The sequence below is a fragment of the Nycticebus coucang genome, chromosome 10, assembly GCF_027406575.1.
Source record: "Nycticebus coucang isolate mNycCou1 chromosome 10, mNycCou1.pri, whole genome shotgun sequence".
NCBI lineage: Eukaryota > Metazoa > Chordata > Mammalia > Primates > Lorisidae > Nycticebus > Nycticebus coucang.
This window is the reverse complement of record NC_069789.1, coordinates 75889693-75904301: the sequence shown is the minus strand read 5'-3', so window position 1 is coordinate 75904301 and position 14609 is coordinate 75889693. Positions and strand designations below refer to the sequence as shown.

At 39.0% G+C, this 14609-nt stretch overlaps 1 protein-coding gene across 2 annotated transcripts in view; it reads left to right on the top strand.

Moving 5' to 3' along the window:
* HMCN1 (hemicentin 1) overlaps positions 1-14609 on the top strand; it is a 496417-nt gene that overhangs the window by 449146 nt on the left and 32662 nt on the right. For both annotated transcript variants that reach the window (XM_053606928.1, XM_053606927.1), the window contains 8 exons: positions 2487-2657; positions 2849-3019; positions 3678-3848; positions 4018-4188; positions 10207-10356; positions 10648-10785; positions 11812-11933; positions 12836-13073. In XM_053606928.1, coding sequence (XP_053462903.1) covers positions 2487-2657; positions 2849-3019; positions 3678-3848; positions 4018-4188; positions 10207-10356; positions 10648-10785; positions 11812-11933; positions 12836-13073 — 1332 coding nt within the window. The remainder of the gene's footprint in view (positions 1-2486; positions 2658-2848; positions 3020-3677; positions 3849-4017; positions 4189-10206; positions 10357-10647; positions 10786-11811; positions 11934-12835; positions 13074-14609) is intronic.

Sequence of the window (14609 nt, the reverse complement as noted above, 5' to 3'; positions counted from 1 at the left end):
TTACTATGCACTATCATCATTCGTGGTGATGCTCAAATTATCCGAGATTTGCTTAGTGGAGGAAGTCCCCTTCAGGCTCGCTTCAGTGTTAATTTGCAGTGTCCCATGATTCACTGAATGCTCCCTTCATTGTTTTACAAATAGATATTTCAGGCTGATCTTACACTTTCCCTGCCCCAGTTAGAAGAGTATTTTTAAACTGGTAATCTTCCTCCTAAAAAACGTTGATAACGGCAAGGCACAGTGGCTCACACCTGTAATCCTAGCACTCTGGGAGGCCTAGGCAGGTGGATTGTCTGAGCTCACAGGTTCTAGATCAGGCTGAGCAAGAGCAAGACCCTGTCAACAAAAAAATAGCTGGGCATTATGTTTGGAGCCTGTAGTCTTAGCTACTCGGGAGGCTAAGGCTAGAGAATCCCTTGAGCCCAAGAGTTTGGAGATTGCTATGAGCTGTGACAGCACAGCACTCTACTGAGAGTGACAAAGTGAGATCCTGTCTCAAACAAAAAAAACCATCCGTATCTTTTGTGGTGGCAACATCCTGCCATTTGAGAGTTACTGTGATTAAATACATATATTTGTATACAACTATACATATATATAGTTACAAATTTCTAAAAAAAAGAGCATTTTTCATGTGTCTTCATGAAAACTGTTGAGAACTCTGAGTGAAGCTTATTGTAGCTCATAGCTCACACTTACGGAGGATTTGCTGTGTTTTCTACACTGTTCCAAACACTTTTCATTTATAAACTCATTATTCCTCACTCCCAACCCCAAGAAGATATGTTCTTTTATTACCCACTTGCTGCAGATGATGACCAGGCACACAGAAGCCCAGCAGTGTGTCAGGGTCACACAGGTGGTCAGAGCAGAGCAGTTACTCCGTTACTCCCTGCACGCAGCACTGACCCCCACTGTGCTTTCGTAATCAGAATTGCAGTGAAGTGCAACAGTAGATTCAACCATCATATTCTGCATTTTTCCTATATATTAATTTCTCCGTAGTTTTTATACCATCTCGATACCATGAAGTTTTATGCCTTCCTCAGTGGTTAAGATTTTCTGCGTTGATTAAAAAATAAAAATAAATAGGTTTTCAGCTGAAAACCCATACTTACATGCAGTGGAAATGACACAGATATTAAATAAATAAATGTTACCCAATCATCCTCCAATAAAAATGGGCCTCTGCACTGTCTAGCTCTATATTGTAAGAGATTGGGGCTCTTATTAACCAAAGCCTTGAAAACAGAATGTATTAAATTGAAACTGTAGGTTTCTGAAATCATAGAGTCTGTCTATGAGGACTGTGAGCATCTTCAGCTTGAAGTAATAGAACAGCTTTCGATACCTGCCGTGTACTTAAAGGTTTTCTTCTTCCTCTGAGGTTTAGCCAAATCATATTCAGTGCAAATTCTTATTGGTTAAAATAGATCTGTGTGAATATGTTTGTCTGTATCTACAAAGCACAAAGATAAATAGGCAACTCAATTAGAAATTCACCAATTATAAGAAATGCGAAATGTGTTTTAAAGTATTTTCTAACCAAATTATAGTTTTATTACTTGGTTTTCAACTTTCTCTTTTGGTATCTTACAGGTTATACTAAGAGAATATTTTGACTCAAACCTTAATATCCTGCTCGTATTTTGGTTAAACTGGGTGACCAAGAAACATAATGACCCTCATATCTAGAAAGTTCCCCTAAAACAAAAAATATGCCCTGAGACTGACTTTACATGAGGGAAATCAGAATGTTGATCCTCAGCCCATGCACCTGGTAGGAAACGTAAGGTTGTTCCAGTCTTGTCGTCAGATGGTGTAATATGTTAGTGACCAAAAGGAAGCCCTTAATATCGCTCTTTGGAAACTACTGGTCAGCTTTTTTCTGTTGTTTAGGAAGCAGGTGAGTATGTCATCCAGAACTTTTAATTCATGAACATTATGTAATGGAGAAAACTTTTTCAAAGACTTAAAAACTGTGCAAATCATTGTGTTGTTGGAAGACACATTTGTAACTCTGAAGCTCAGTCAGGATGTGGTCTCCCAGTCTGGGCTCCAAATTATCATTGTATTGTCGATAACCATATCTAGATCTATTATACAGTCTTGTTCATAAGCTCCAAGTTCCTTCTACTTTCCCCAGAGCATAGAACATGGACAAATAGTTAGGGTATAAGCACTCAGGTTATGTTCGCATATGGTAGTTTGAATAAATTTAATTTTAATGAAATAGCCCATTCGGGTGATTATAAGCATTTATTTTGGCATTCAGTAGGCCTTCTGAATTTCTCTTTAGAAACAAATTCCTCTGAAAAAAATAACTGGAAGGAAGAACATCATTTATTATGTTTCCTTCCGTTCAATTTAAATTATTTACAATTGTGGGCTAAACAACTCATTACTGGGTTTTTTGTATGATTTTGTTTTTTAAACGAACATAGCTCTTTGACTTGAAACTCTGTCTCTTGGGGTGTTTATAGTTCATGGAGCATGGAGTACTTGGCAGCCTTGGGGTCCATGCAGCGAAAGTTGTGGGAAAGGTACCCAGACAAGGACAAGACTTTGCAATAACCCACCACCATCACTAGGTGGGTCCTTCTGTGATGGAGCAGAAACACAGGTTCAAGTTTGCATTGAAAGACACTGTCCAGGTAAGAGAAGTACACTGTTTGGGTCTTTAATAAATTAACATCTACCTATCTTAGCCCAGTAGCATGTCAGTAAAACTCTGTCCCATTCTGCCTATACCCACAAGAACATCAGTCAAACTAAAAATACCCAGAGTTTAACCTGATGATTTTTATGTAGTAACAAATCACATGCATTTTTTTCCTTACTGCAGTGCATGGCAAGTGGGCGACATGGGCCAGTTGGAGCACCTGTTCAGTCTCCTGTGGAGGGGGTGTCAGGCATAGAACGAGGGACTGCTCTGACCCTGCCCCCCAGCATGGAGGAAGCAAATGTGAAGGAAGCGATATCCAGAGTGATTTTTGCAATAGTGACCCTTGTCCAAGTGAGTGTTGGAAATAGTGAGTCAACATTATACTTTCTTAAAATTCTTTCTAAAGTTACAGTATTCTGTTAATTCGTTCTGCAGCCTTTGCACTTGAATGTCAAAGCATTGTATGGTACGTCAGAATCATACCATATATGTCTTTGATTCGTAAGGCCAGGGCTGTGTCCTCTTTGACTGCATAGGACTGACTGCAGAGTGTGAGGATGGAAACACCCTTACATTTAAGTCTCAGTGATGCTTATGAGTCTTTTATGGAGGCATGGAGGCAGCTCTCTCCCTTAATGCCATCATCAAGCTAGATTTTTAGACTCCAACAGCAACTTGATGTCTGGAAATCTGAGTTATACTGTATCCTGAATGTTACCACCTTGGCTTATCAAAAGCAGAGACCCTGTATCTTTCATGCCCACCCCCAGCACCTGGAATATGTTAAGACTTAATAAATGTGTGTTACGTGGAATCACACAATTGCTGGAAATTACACCCAGTTTCTAGTCAAAATAGCAACCAAACCATCTTCCTTTGGAAGTTGCCTGTTGGCAGAGTTACATGTCAGTTCCTGGGGAGAGGCTTTTCCACGCTTTTTAGATGAATGTCAGTGTCAGCCCTTCTCATTCTTAAAGCTATTTTCATGTCAGATAGTTCTGTGTTACAGCCCATGGACACTGGAGCCCTTGGAGTGGCTGGGGAACGTGCAGCCGGACGTGCAACGGAGGCCAGATGAGGCGGTACCGCACGTGCGACAACCCGCGTCCTGCCAATGGCGGGAGAGCCTGTGGGGGGCCCGACTCCCAGATCCAGAGATGCAACTCTGACATGTGTCCTGGTGAGCAGCTCCCTTCCTGGCGGTAAAACAAGTAGAGCTTTTCATTTAGTGCTCATGGTAGCCTTTCCATCGTTTTAGACCTAAAAAGAAAGTTGTCTAGGCCAGGGCACCCTAAGTGAACACTTGAAAACCAATTTGTTGGCATTGACCACTCCACTCACATTTACAGTGGATGGAAGCTGGGGAAACTGGCATAGTTGGAGTCCGTGTTCTGTCTCTTGTGGAGGAGGTGAAAAGACTCGGAAGCGGCTGTGTGACAGTCCAGTGCCAGCTAAAGGTGGCCGTCCCTGTCCAGGAGATGCTACTCAGGTGTCCAGATGCAATACACAGGCATGTCCAGGTAAGCAGCAAAACTGGGCTTTCGAAGGATCGTTGCTGGGCACATTCACAGCCTCTGTGCAAATTGTGAAACAATGCTACAAATAATAATACAATGCCAGGTCAGGGAGGAGGAATTAGAAAAAATGTGCTTTTTCCCCCTTAGTTGATTAAACTTTGTATCAATATTCAGGACTGGGTAGTAGCCTCTGCTTGCCCCTTCCAGGCTTCCTGATAAAAAGGCACAATCATCACAGCCATAAATGGTAGTCCTAGGCTTAATAGGTTAAAGGGTGACACAGAGTGGGGGAGGGTGGGCTGAGACTCCAGGCCAAAGATGAGGGTGGGCAGTGACTAAATATATAAGTAGAATCTGTTCATTCATGGTTAGGGATATGTGCAAAGTAAAATAAAGGTCAGTTCAGTTCAAGGAGAAAGAATAGAGGAAGTTCAAGTACCATTACCCAAGTCACACATCACAGCTGGGTATATAAGTGAGGTAAAAATTTAGAATTCCGGCTTGGCACCTATCACTAAGCAGCTAGGGTGCCGGCCACATATACCAGAGCTGGCATGTTCAAATCCAGCCCAGCCTGCCAAACAGGCAGCGCCTGTGGCTCAGTGAGCAGGGTGCCGGCCCCATATGCCGAGGGTGGCGGGTTCAAACCCAGCCCCAGCCAAACTGCAACCAAAAAATAGCCGGGTGTTGTGGTGGGCGCCTGCAGTCCCAGCTACTCGGGAGGCTGAGGCAGGAGAATCGCCTAAGCCCAGGAGTTGGAGGTTGCTGTGAGCTGTGTGATGCCACGGCACTCTACCAAGAGCGATAAAGTGAAACTCTGTCTCTACAAAAAAAAAAAAAAAAAAGTAATGATAACTATAACCAAAAAATAGCCAGACATTGTGGTGGGCACCTGTAGTCCCAGCTAGTTGGGAGGCTGAGGCAAGAGAATTGCTTTACCTCAAGAGTTTAAGGTTGCTGTGAGCTGTGATGCCACAGCACTCCATGAAGGGTGACATAGGAAGACTCTGTCTCAAAAAAAAAAAAAAAAAATTTAGAATTCCACAGGGTGGCCCAAAGGTAGTTCCTAAAGTTACCATACAAAGGAAAAATGGGAATGTAGCTAAATGTACCTTTATTTACAAACTATTCTTATAAAATTTTACAACATGTAAAGAAAATTTTGTAAATATTTTATAAAATTTTGTAATGAATAGTTTGTAAATAAAGGTATGTTTAGCTACAAATTCCCCTTTTCCTAATGTATGGTGACTTTAGGGGCAATCTTTGCAACACCCTGTAGAAATCATGGACCTTAGAAAGTTTGCTGGTTGTCCAAGAAACGGTGGATAATAACAAATCCCTTTTCTCAAGGGACAGAATTTCTAAAGGCCGTAAGAAGACCAACAATAACCATTTCAGACTGTTAAAGTGTCAGGATGCTATTAAGCTTTCCAAAGCTTTACGGTTTTAGAAATAAAATTTCCCTAAAAATCAAGAAGAATCATCTGACAGAGTGAGAGCCTTACATGAAAAGATTTGTAAGGCTGAGCCAACCTAAAAGGGTAAGTGGCTACAAGTCAGCTATTCAGTGAATCTGCTCAATGGACCAACTGATGCCAAGGATTGGAGGCTCCACTCTGAGCTCCAGTTCAGCTTTCAGTTGAGGCATTTCTTAGCTCAGCCTCTGGTGGTGACAGGGCCCCAGTGGCAACAGGAAGTCCAAATAGGTGGACAATTTGGGTTACAGAGTCTGGCAAAGGATTTCAGGATCCTAGGCAGGCAGCCAGAATTAGGAGACGTCTACTGAGCCCTGGAACTCAAGCTCCTCTATAGGAACCAGGGTCACCTTGAGAGGCCTCGATGGTCAGTGATGACAGAGTAGTAGCAGTCCCATTATTCCATTTTCCCTGCTTAGAACTAAGGATAAGGACCAATAGGCCATACCAGGTCTTGTGTCCACCTGCTGTCCACGTCTGCATCATCTTCTACATGTCCCACCACTCTCTAAGCCCTGTGCTCTTTTTCGTTTCTCAGATGTGGCAAAGTAATACCCACCTACCCCTAAAAGGGTGACGCATGCTCTTTCCTCTACCCAGAAAGGCTTTCACCCTCCCTGGCTTAGTAAAGACCTAAACTCTCTTTGATCTCCTCTTTGTTTTTGCTTCCTTCTCAGGCCCAATTGAGTCGAATATAACATGTACATTAGTACATTTCAACGTTACATTATTTGTGGAATTCTGATTAATGTCTGTGTGTATTCAGATGTAAACTCTTCAAAAGCAGGTCTCATATCTTTCTTTATTCTTAACATTTTTTCCCTTCAATACTTGACAAATCATTGTAGTCCAGAACATGCATTCTGAATCGATGTGAAAAGGATGTTTTCTCTCACTAACGATCAAAGGAATGCAAATAATTAAAGTGACGAAGTGCTACACTTACTAGTTTTTCTGAGCCTGAATACAATTACATTTTTCTTCAGTACATCATATAGGCATCCCTTGGACATATTGGGATTCAGTTCCAGACCATTGCAATAAAGCAATTCATATACATTTTTTGTTTCCTGAATGCATAGAAAAGTCCTCTTTACTCTATATTGTAGTCAGTTAAATGTGTAATTGCATTATATTTAAAAAAAAAAAAACCAGCAAATTTAAGGTAATTTAAAAGTACTTGTTAGTGGTTTTATCACCTGAACCTTGAGTGATCTGTAATCTTGCTGGTGGAGTCCTGCCTTGATGCTGATGGCTGCTAACTGTTGAGATGATGGTTGCTAAAGGTTGAGATGACTAGCAATTTCTTACAATGAGTCAAAAATGACATTTACCACAATAAAACTTCATTCAAATTGAAGTCGATCCTCTCAAACCCTGAAGGTTGACTTATCAACTAAGTTTATACAATATTCTAAAGCCTTTGTCCTCAATTTCAGTAACGTTTACAGCGTCTTCACCAGGAGCAGACTACATCTCAAGGATGGAATCTTTCTTTGCTCATGCACCAAGTGCAACTTACTATCTATTCAAGTTATATCATGACATTGCAGCAATTCGGTCACATCTTCAGGCTCTACTTCTAATTCTAGTTCTCTTGCAATTATTTAGACAATGTCTGCAGTTAGTCCCAAGACTGAAATTTTGAACCCCTAATATCATCCATGAGGGTTGGAATCAGCTTCTTTCATTCAAACTCTTGTTAATGTTACTATTTTGACCTCCTCCCCTGACTTACAAAAGTTTTTAGTGGCATCCACAGAATGATGCATCCTATCCATATGGTATTCAGTATAATTTTTCCAGATCCATCAGAGGAGTCATTATCTATGGTAGCTGTCCCCTTATGAAGTGTATTTCTTTCTTTTTTCTTTTTTTATTAAATCGTAGCTGTGTACATTAATACAGTCATGGGGTACAATGTGCTGGTTTTATATACAATTTGAAATATTTTCATCAAACTGGTTAATATAGCCTTCATGGCATTTCCTTAGTTATTGTGTTAAGACAATTATATTCTAGATTTAGTAAGTTTCACATGTACCTTTATAAGATGCACTGTAGGTGTGGTCCCACCAATTACCCTCTTCCCTCCTCCCCTCCTTTTCCCCTTGAAGTGTATTTCTTAAATAAAAAGGCTTGAAAGTCAAAATTACTCCTTGATTCCTGGGCTGCAGAATAGATGTTACATTAGCAGGCATGAAACAACGTCGGTCTTGTTGCACCGTGCGTCTCCATCAGAGCTGTTGGGTGTCTAGGTGCATTGTCAAGAAGTAACATTTTGAAAGAAATCTTTTTTTCTCAGCAATAGGTCTCAATAGCATGCTATCATAAACCATACTATAAACAGATGTGCTGTCATCCAAGCTTTGTTGTTTCATTTATAGAGCACGGGCAATATAGATTTAGCATAACTCTTAAGGGTCCTGGGATTCTTGAAATGGTAAATGACCATTGACCTCCACTTAATGCAAGGCCAATGAAGTCACCAGCTGCACTAGTCCCTGAAGCTGGCATTGACTTCTCCTCTCTAGCTATGACAGTCCAAGATGGTGTCATCTTCCAATATAAGGCTGTTTTGTCTACATTGAAAATCTGTTGATTACTGTAGCCACCTTGGTCAATTACTTAGCTAGATCTTCTAAGTAACTTGCTGCAGCTTCTCTATGAGCATTTAATGCTTCATCTTGAATTTTTATCTTACCGAGATGGTTTTTATCTTCAAGCCTCACAAACCAACCTCTTTTCTTCTATAGCTTCCTCTGCACTTTCAGCTTTCATAGAATTAAAGAGAGTAAGGGTCTTTCTCTGTATTGGGCGTTGGCTTCAGAGAATGTTGTGGCTGGCTTGATTTTCTATCCAGACCAGTAAAATTTGCTCCATTATCAACAATAAGGCTATTTCACTGTCTTACGTTTGTGTGTTTCCTGGAGTAGCACTTTGAATTGTCTTCTCTTGCATTCACAACTTATGTAATTATTGTAAGAGGTCTAGCTTTTGGACTTTCTCGGCTTTCAACATCCCTTCCTAACTAAGCTTAATCATTTCTAACTTTATTTCAAGGGAGAGATGTACACTTAAACACTTAGAGGCTATAATGTAAATAATTGGCCTAATTTCAATATTGTGTCTCAGGAATTAGGGAGGCTTGAGAGAGAGAGATGGGGGAGTAACTGGTCAGTTGGTGGAGACATGAAAACATGGTGTTGAGAAGGTTCATCTTAGATGGGCAGTGTGGTGCCCCAAAACAATTACAGTAGTAACAACAAAAATAACCAATCGTGGATCACCATAACAGATACAGTAATAATGAAAAAGTTGGAAATATTGTAAGAATTGCTAAAATTGCCAAACTGTGACACAGAGACAAAGTGAGCCATGCACTGTTGGAAAAGTGACGCCAGTAGACTCACTTATCAGAGTTGCCACAAACCTTCAATGTGTAAAAAAATGCAACTTCCATGAACTGCAATAAAGTGAAGTACAATAAAATGAGGTGTGCATGTATGCAATAACAGCATCTCAAATACCTAGTCATTGCTTTTAAGTATATTAAAAGATATAAAATAATGATGGTTTATAAATTTCACTATGAGCCTCTTTCAACTATGTTGGCTCCTCTTGTTAAGCATGAAATTAATTCACTAACCACCTATACTGTGCCAGTACCCAGTAATTTTGTTTTCATAACAAGAAGGCATGAAGTCACTATAAAGACATTTCTTTTTTAATTTATAATATTTTTGTCAATCGAACTCTTTTGGTATGAATTTTACACCATCAAACATACAATACCTTTCTCAAAATTTTTCTCAAGTTGCGCATTTTCCAGTATATAAGTAAAATGAAGAGCTTGGTAAACCCTTGATTTAAAGCTGAAGACTGAACAACGTCCCTGGGATACTCCACATTCATGTTGACACTGACCTGTAATGAGGCTTAGAGGCTGTTTTGCTGGTGAGCTCTTTCACTCTATGTTCTCATGAAGGAAGCAATAAATAACAGAACATCAGTTTTGAAGCCAAAAGGACTCACATTCCAATCTTCATTTCACCACTTTCTAGCTGTATAATAATGAGAAAATTGCTTAATTTCTATGAACTTTATTTCCCTAATCTGCAAACCATGGCTATTTAAAATCATCTTGTACAATTGCTAATAAGATTAAAAGAGTTAATACATTGTTTACTGTTGTGCATGACTTGCTTAATAAACTCATTGTCATCATCATTCTATCACCACCAACAAACATACTTTATTTTAGTTTGGGAACTGGATGCTGATTGTATTCTTTGGCTTGTGAAGTAATATGATGATGAACATAGATTGGAAGGATCCTAGATTTATGAGAGATGACGGGTATTACATGAAAGTTGAATGTTTTAAAAGCTTATTTATTTCGCTTTTAAATTCCGATGTCATCCAACCTTTTTGATATTTGAGAGAAGATTTGCAACATCTCTGAACATTGGCCTTCTTGTCTCCCATGTAATGTTGATGGAATTGCTTCCTTATCCAGGAATGTTTTTTCTTTTCCCAATAGGTGGGCCCCAGAGAGCCAGAGGAAGTGTTATTGGAAATATTAATGATGTTGAATTTGGAATTGCTTTCCTTAATGCCACAGTAACAGATAGCCCTAGCTCTGATACTAGAGTAATACACGCCAAAATTACCAATGTACCGCGTAGTCTTGGTAAGTCTATTAGCTTATGAGAGTTGTTCATAAGCCTCCTTTTAAAAATATACAGATTCTTTTTCATCTTATTATTTCCCTTTGAAGTTTGAAGAAGATACTACCACTAAATGAAAATGTTATAACCCTTACCTCTATTCTAAAGTAGCCTCTTAAAGATACATGAGGTATAGGTATTTTCTTGTGTGTTCTTCAGAATTATAGTATTTATCCATGTGAAAACATGCTATGAAGACAATAATAAAAGATTGTAAATATTTATTGTCATCTTCTTTATCCTTTCTTCATTAGGTTCAGCAATGAAAAAGATAGCTTCTATTTTAAATCCTATTTATTGGACAACAGCAAAGGAAATCGGAGAAGCCGTTAATGGCTTTACTCTTACCAATGCAGTCTTCAAAAGGGAAACCCAAGTAGAATTTGCAACTGGTTAGTATTAACATTCTAAAAAAATACAATTTACATAAAGATTGGGTGTTAATAAAAAATATGTTATATATTTCCATAGAGAATAATTATAAAGTTTTTGGTGCAATCTTATCAGAAATAATATAAAAACATTTTCATATTTTCCTGTAAGCTTGTACTGACCCAAGGGCATAAGAGGCCACGTGTTCTCAAGTAGTATAGTAATTTGTATAGTCCAAAAGTTTTTTTCTCATTTTTTCTGTAACTTTTCTCTCTAAATCTTTAGAGAATGTTTTAAAGGCCAAAGAAAGGAAAATGAATCATTGTTATTAAAGACTTTTGGCTTTAATTCGAGATTCATTTAGCACAACTTATAGAAATTCTTTATCAAAAAGATGAAAATAAAAACAAGCAAATCTAAAAGCTTTCACTTATCCATAGTCTTAAGGAGTATGTGTTAGCTATTCATGCCATTTTGAGGTACACGCAGGTTTTTATGGAGCTCCATTTCAAGCCACTTCAAAAGTTGGTCAGTCTCTATAGCAGTGACCTTTAAGGAAGAAGAGATGATGGAAGGCTTATCTCTAAAAAGCATTAATCAGCCAAGAAGAGACATAGATCTCTCCATGGTCATCCACTTACTGACAAGCCCTTTGCTGCTTTTCTCCAAAGCATCAGAAAAAAAGAAATGCCTTGTGGCCAGACTTGTGCTTCTTGCCAGTCTCCCTGGTGAAGCTCTTCCTCCATTCTCAATCCATTTTTGTAGAACTGCCTTGTTACTGCTCGTGAGTTTAAAATATGGGATTCTTCACATAATCATATGCTACATTTTGGCCACATAAGAAGAAAGTTTAGAAGAAACTTCATTCAATAAGCCTAACTCTTCAATTGGGAGGTTAAATCTAATTCAATTCTTTTATTATCTGTGCTCATTCAAGTTTAAACTAAAAATAACATAGCTGAACTGATACGTAAGGTAAGTCTGCTCTGTGCTTACACAAACCCTATATTTTTTTACTGTCCAAATGGATGCCTTGTAATTCCCAGGAGAAATTTTGCGGATGACTCATATTGCCCGGGGCCTGGATCCTGACGGAGCTTTGTTGCTCGATATTGTTGTGAGTGGCTATGTGCTGCAGCTCCAGTCACCTGCTGAAGTCGCTGTGAAGGTATGATGCCAGGATAATTTGTCTTCACTGTGCCTTCAGGTAATGACAAGCATGTGAATCAAAGATCCATAGAAAGAGCGCAGAGAACTTGTGTATTTTCTCTTCATTTTGGAGAGTAAATGCCTTACCAGAGGTTATAAATGATTATCTGGTCTTTGTTTAAAAAATCTTCAGAAACAAGTCTTTACAAAGTCTTTTAGTGGTTTTGTTACCCTGCTTATCAGGACCCAAATCACTGTTGTGTTGATTTAAACCCTTTGTTTAATTTTCTCCAGGCAAAGGGAATAGTAATTCTTGCATAAAAGATTTTGTGTATCATCCACAGAAGTAGTTCAGAAATTAAGGAATAACAGTCACCAGGCAGTGCCTGTGGCTCAGTCAGTGAGGCGCCGGCCCTATCCACCGAGGGTGACGGGTTCAAACCCGGCCCCGGCCAAACTGCAACCAAAAAATAGCCAGGTGTTGTGGCAGGCGCCTGTAGTCCCAGCTACTCGGGAGGCTGAGGCAAGAGAATCGCTTGAGCCCAGGAGTTGGAGGTTGCTGTGAGCTGTGTGAGGCCACGGCACTCTACCGAGGGCCATAAAGTGAGACTCTGTCTCTACAAAAAAAAAAAAAAAGAATAACAGTCACCTTTCACATCTTTCTTTATTCTCTACCAACAACTTTGAGTCTCTTACTAAACTGAAATTTATGACAGTAAATTTATGAAACCAATATGGTTACAATTAAAAGGTTCAAACCTCAAGTTATTTCCTGAACACTGCTGTACATTACAGTACAGAACTAGTGAGTTTTAGCCCCTAAATCTTTTGCCACTGCTCCTCATTCTGCATCTCATAGTGCTTAAAGGAAAAAAAAAATGGTATGAGCCATGTTGATCTTCAAATTCCTATTCTCCTCAGGATTACACAGAGGACTACATCCAAACAGGTCCCGGGCAGCTGTATGCCGCCTCCACCCGGCTGTTCACCATCGATGGCATCAGCGTCCCGTACACATGGAACCACACCATCTTTTATGATCACACTCGGGGAGGAATGCCTTTCCTGGTAGAAACGCTTCATGCATCCTCTGTAGAATCTGACTATAACCAGTTAGAAGAGACATTGGGTTTTAAAATCCATGCTTCAATTTCCAAAGGTAATTTGATTAGAGGAGAATTATATCTTTATGGCATCTAATTTTTCCTAAAACAGTAAAAAAAAAATTGCATTGACTATAAGGTTTGTCATGTGTATTATCTGTTTTGTTGTCTGTAAAGCCCAGCAGTAAAGCTAGCCAAATTGGAGTTCTAGTAAATTTATTTTATTAATATGCTTCTTCATGCTATCGGGACATTTCTCTTCTTCTGTTCCACATACACAGAGAGGATTAACAATATATAAGCTATCTGATTTTTCTGAGAGTAACAAAATCCATTTTTTATTGTTCTGAATCTCATATTTGTTAAAGCATTGTTTTAAATCCTGAAGCATAATGTAAAGCTGTATCTTAAATTGGTAAAAAAAAAAAAGAAAGAAAATTTTCTTATTTTAAAAGCAATGTTTAAAAACTATGTACCAATAAACAGGGTTCCAACTGTCATCTCTTCTGAAAATTATAATTTTTGAATTATAGGGTTCAAACCCTATTTCAATTTTCAAACAGGGTTCCAACTGTCATCTCTTACTTCTGAAAATTATAATTTTTGAAGCATAGTTCTGCACCCCTTAAATTTAAACAGCCCCCCTTGCTCTGTGGTACTCTGATGTGTCTAGTCCCTGAGATTTCCTTCTCAATTATAACAGCCAGCACAACAATTAGCATCTCATATTTGTGAGGTTTGGGCGCGAGAAGACACTTACATGGGTTATGCTGTGGACATGCACTATTTGCATGGCGTTAGCCTTCCGTGAGTGCACTTCTAGGGATTCACACTGGCCTTGTGAATGTGTGTGTTTTGCTTTGTGCTGACTTTCCTTTCATAGGCCCAAGTCTATTTTTAAACATGCCCATTTTGTTCTAATGTGTTTAGCGGATCAACTAGACACTCAGTGTTCACTCTTGCTTTGGTTGTGCGTAGGACCATTTCTTCTTCAACATGTATTAGAACCACTTCATCAACTTTTAGACCATAGTAACCTGGGCATATGAGTACACACTTATACACTTTATAAAGTCTCATAGCCAGTGAGGCCCAGAGCCCCCATTTTCTCCACCCATGATATCTCCACCACCCCCTCATTTTACCACTGCCATGAGTGTTCAGCCACTTGCATAAAAGAAAAGAGATGCTGGAATGAAGAGTTACGTTTCTCTTCCCTGTTATGCCTTGCTTTTCAGATCTAACCTCTGTTTCCACTATTTTCAGTACTCTGAAAAAAAAAAGGTAACTAGGCACAAGACATTGGTTATAAATATTTATTCCATCTGGGACTAAAGGAATTAAAATTATTATTTTGAGTAGTCACGTACCCTTTCAACCCAGTCATATAAATCTTCTAAGCCTGAAACTGCCTGAAGGGTCTTTGTGTTGATCTAGATGTGCTGTCGAAGGATCTGAGTCCTACGATATGAATAAACACAGTGTAAGACCTTTAAGGACCTTACTATTTTTGGACACTGTGATTCTATTTATTATATCTGATACATATGCTATTAATTGTTGACACTGTTCTTATGAATTTTAATTGTGAA